The 3,695-nt window shown below is 38.8% G+C and overlaps 1 protein-coding gene across 1 annotated transcript; it reads left to right on the top strand.

Annotated features, from left to right (window-relative positions):
• Positions 1 to 1,257: 1,257 nt before the first annotated feature.
• Positions 1,258 to 2,862, top strand: LOC110765166 (uncharacterized protein At4g06744-like). Its single transcript, XM_021968240.2, has 2 exons — positions 1,258 to 1,784; positions 1,935 to 2,862. The coding sequence occupies exons 1-2, from the start codon at positions 1,319 to 1,321 to the stop codon at positions 2,687 to 2,689; spliced, it is 1,221 nt and encodes a 406-aa protein (XP_021823932.2). The 5' UTR covers positions 1,258 to 1,318; the 3' UTR covers positions 2,690 to 2,862.
• The last annotated feature ends 833 nt before the right edge of the window (positions 2,863 to 3,695 follow it).

Genomic DNA, 3,695 nt, shown 5'->3' with positions numbered 1-3,695 from the left:
AAGGGAGGCCGCCCAGGCCCATCCAAAGCCCACGATGCCATGACCCATTGCACTAACCCAAACGCCTCTCCCAAGATGCCCTCACGTGGGAAGAAGAAGCGCTAAAATGGGCTCACATCATATCCCACTGACGTCTATTTCCTAAAAAAGAAAGGGCATACGTACGTCAGTCTATCACCGATCGCCCAATAAAATGGTGCCATGTTGTCAACCTCTCTTGAGTCACACATTGGAGAAAGACAATTGTGAGGTCTCATCTTCCCTATATATAAAAGGGAGTACTTCTCCATACTTGAGAACAATACTTTTATAAGACTCCTTCGAGGGAAAAAGACTGTTAGAGGGTGGTCGGTGAACCCACCACCTCTTCAGTGACCCATTCATGTTTTCTTTTCATGAGATTGGAGTTACCAGCCACCATACTTGAGACATACAGAAGTGCGACTTCAGAACCATGTCCACTTTTGGGGAAGGGTTGATTGAGTTTGATGCACTCTAATTGGTGCTGCGAATTTCACGCATCAACATAATGCATAATTATATCAAACGTGACGTTGGAGTTACTGAAAAAAGTGATTGATATCTTAAATTTGAATCTTGTCATTTGTAAAAGAAAAAAAAACATAGGAATATGAATCAATATAATTAACAAATGTGATACAAATATTTTATTCATCATTACGTACTTGGGTTGCTATCCTAAGTCAAGCTGTCAAGGTTTGAAAACAACTAGCTACCAAAGCTTTTGAAACGCGAGCACAAAATGAAAAAACATTCAAATCCTAAGAAAAATGCTTTAGAACCCTCTCCTCGTGATGACTTGTTTATGACTATTTCACCTGAAATGGAATCCATATAGAACCCTATCTCCGATGCATAAGAGGGAGTGAATACATTGTGAAAAAAGTTAGGTAATTGTAACATTTTCCAATCCCACACAGACCATGTGTAAACGTCAGAATTCCATTAATTTCCACGCATGTAACTAATGAACCATATGATTCATATCTTCTAGAGAGAAAAATAAGGGAGGCAATGAAGACAAAAGGACCCAAAAATGTCTGCATAAACGCTCTGGAACATCGCCTACCCAAAAAGAGTGGGAAAACTAGTGTTCCGGGTCAAAGCCACTACCAAAAAGTCTAATCATGTGCACAAACTTTAATTATGACACTGAGACTTCAAATCTATCCAGAAGATATTTATATATATATATAGATATATATGTAGAGAACACTTATCAAATGTCCTTTTAACTATAATCTTCTTCTGTTCTGTCAAACTCTTGCACTTGAGGCCATTCAATTAAATTTGTAAGATGGGAAGCTTCTTTTTACTAATTAACCGTTTTCTTCAAGCCTTAATGATCATCGTCCTTCCTTGTTTCTTCACCAGTGTAATTTGCACAAATTTTGAAAGCCCATCACAATTATCTTCCTTACTCCCCCCATTACCTCCACTACCACTAATCCCCTCATTACCTCCAATTATCCCTGAGCTTTTGAACTTCACAGACCAAAGACTAGCTCTGGTGTACCCTATAATAAACGCCTTCAAGAACATCATCACTTCAGACCCTTTAGGCATCACTCAAACCTGGGTTGGCTCGGATATATGCTCCTACAAGGGCTTCTACTGTGATAAACCACCAGACAATCAAAGCGCCGTTGCTCTAGCCTCCATCGATTTCAATGGCTTCCAACTCAGTGCTCCCAGTATCGACGGCTTCATCGACCAACTTCCTGACCTTGCACTCTTCCATGCAAACTCTAACAACTTTTCAGGTACGATATGGTCTGAAAATTTGAATAATATCTTCAATTTTTTTCGGTACATTTTAGTCAACATTTTCATACTCTTAATTTCTGCCGATGTATATCCTAAATTTTAAACCCTGAAGTCGATGTTTGTGTTCATATTGATGTTTAATTCAGGTATCATTTCTCCAAAAATTGCAAATCTCAAATATCTGTACGAGCTTGACATAAGCAACAACAACTTCTTTGGCCCTTTCCCCACGGCTCTTCTCACCATGAATAGCCTATCATTTTTGGACATTCGTTTCAACTCTTTTACTGGGTCTGTACCACCACAAATTTTCAAGAAAACCCTAGACGTCCTCTTCATTAACAACAACAAATTCACACTAAAACTTCCAGACAACCTTGGAGCTACACCAGCCCGTTATCTCACTTTAGCCAACAACAATTTCACCGGGCCAATCCCAAAAAGCATTGGCAGCGCTTCATCAACTTTGATAGAAGCTCTACTCATGAACAATTTGATAACGGGTTGCGTCCCTTATGAACTAGGGTTTCTAAAAGATGCAACACTCTTTGATGCTGGAAACAACCAATTGACAGGCCCATTGCCGTGTTCATTGGGATGCTTGGAGAAGATTGAGCAGCTTAATTTCGCCGGAAACTTCCTCTACGGAAAGGTGCCGGAGGTGGTGTGTGAATTAGGGAACTTGGCCAATTTATCGTTGTCTAACAACTATTTTACGATGGTTGAGCCAATTTGTAGGAAGCTGATTAAAAGTGGGGTTCTTGACTTGAGGAAGAACTGCATTCGTGATCTTGCAGATCAAAGATCAGTGGAGGAATGTGCCTCGTTTTCCTTGCACCCTAGAAGTTGCCAGCATCCGGAGAGCTTTAGTTTCATGCCTTGTAAGGTTCCCCCAAAATAGAAGGGACATTTGGATTCTTATGCTGCTCGTTCGCGGCATAGATTAATGTGAGGACTTGCTATAGGGTTATAGCTGGTCAGGGTATAGATCATAAATAATGTAGTAGGGATCGATACGAGAATACTTGTTAATGTTATGTGATTAAATGAAACATAAGATATTCGGATGCATAAGTGAATATTCTTAATAAGGAGAAATTTTTATATGTTCCGGGTACACCTACTCCTTAATAAGTGACAACTCTTTTATGCAAATGTATTTATTTTAAGTCTATTTTTATTTGTTAATTATGAAAAGTCATGTTTACCCTAAAATTTGGTAAATATCATGGATGATCACAGACCAGTCGAACCACTACAAGCTTATGTAGAAAAGAAAGAAAAATCAGAACAAAAACATTAGTGCACCACTTACCACTATCGGAATCGATAGAACATGGCAACAATTAAAGTAAGTGACCAACTAAAAAAAAGACGACAGAAACCAATCATGGTTTGCAGAAGACTTCAACCACAATTAGTTTGGAATTAGTTGGAACCCAAAAAGAAAAGACTCCACGATGCCTTATTTCATATATAGAAAGAGCCCATGTTTGATCATTGGCAAGAAAACAAGAGATTGTATTTACACTTGAAAGACTAAACAAACTGTACTTGAATTTAATAAAACCATGAAAAAAAAGGAAAAGAAAAGGACAAAAAGCAAAGCCCAAACGAGGGAAAAAGGACAAGGCTCAGGACACTCTGCAAGAGGTCCAATTAAAGGCACAAAGGCCGAAGACCAACCGATATGCACCAACAACAAGCCTAACAAGACACCAAAGAAATCAAGCCTAAGCCAACAGTTGAAGCTTTTCTTTCTAAAAATTTATATTGTTATTTTTTATTTGTCAACAATGAAAGTACCCTTTGACACTCACTCCATTCTTAATCGCCTTGTTGATCAAGGTCAAGAGAATCATTCCTGGCACCAGCAACCCCATTCTCAGAAATGTAGACTTTGAGGT

This window comes from Prunus avium, chromosome 8 (genome assembly GCF_965620075.1).
Source record: "Prunus avium chromosome 8, drPruAviu1.hap1.1, whole genome shotgun sequence".
NCBI classification, from domain to species: Eukaryota; Viridiplantae; Streptophyta; class Magnoliopsida; order Rosales; family Rosaceae; genus Prunus; species Prunus avium.
Note: the sequence above shows the minus strand (reverse complement) of the source record. Positions and strands in the feature narration are given on the sequence as shown.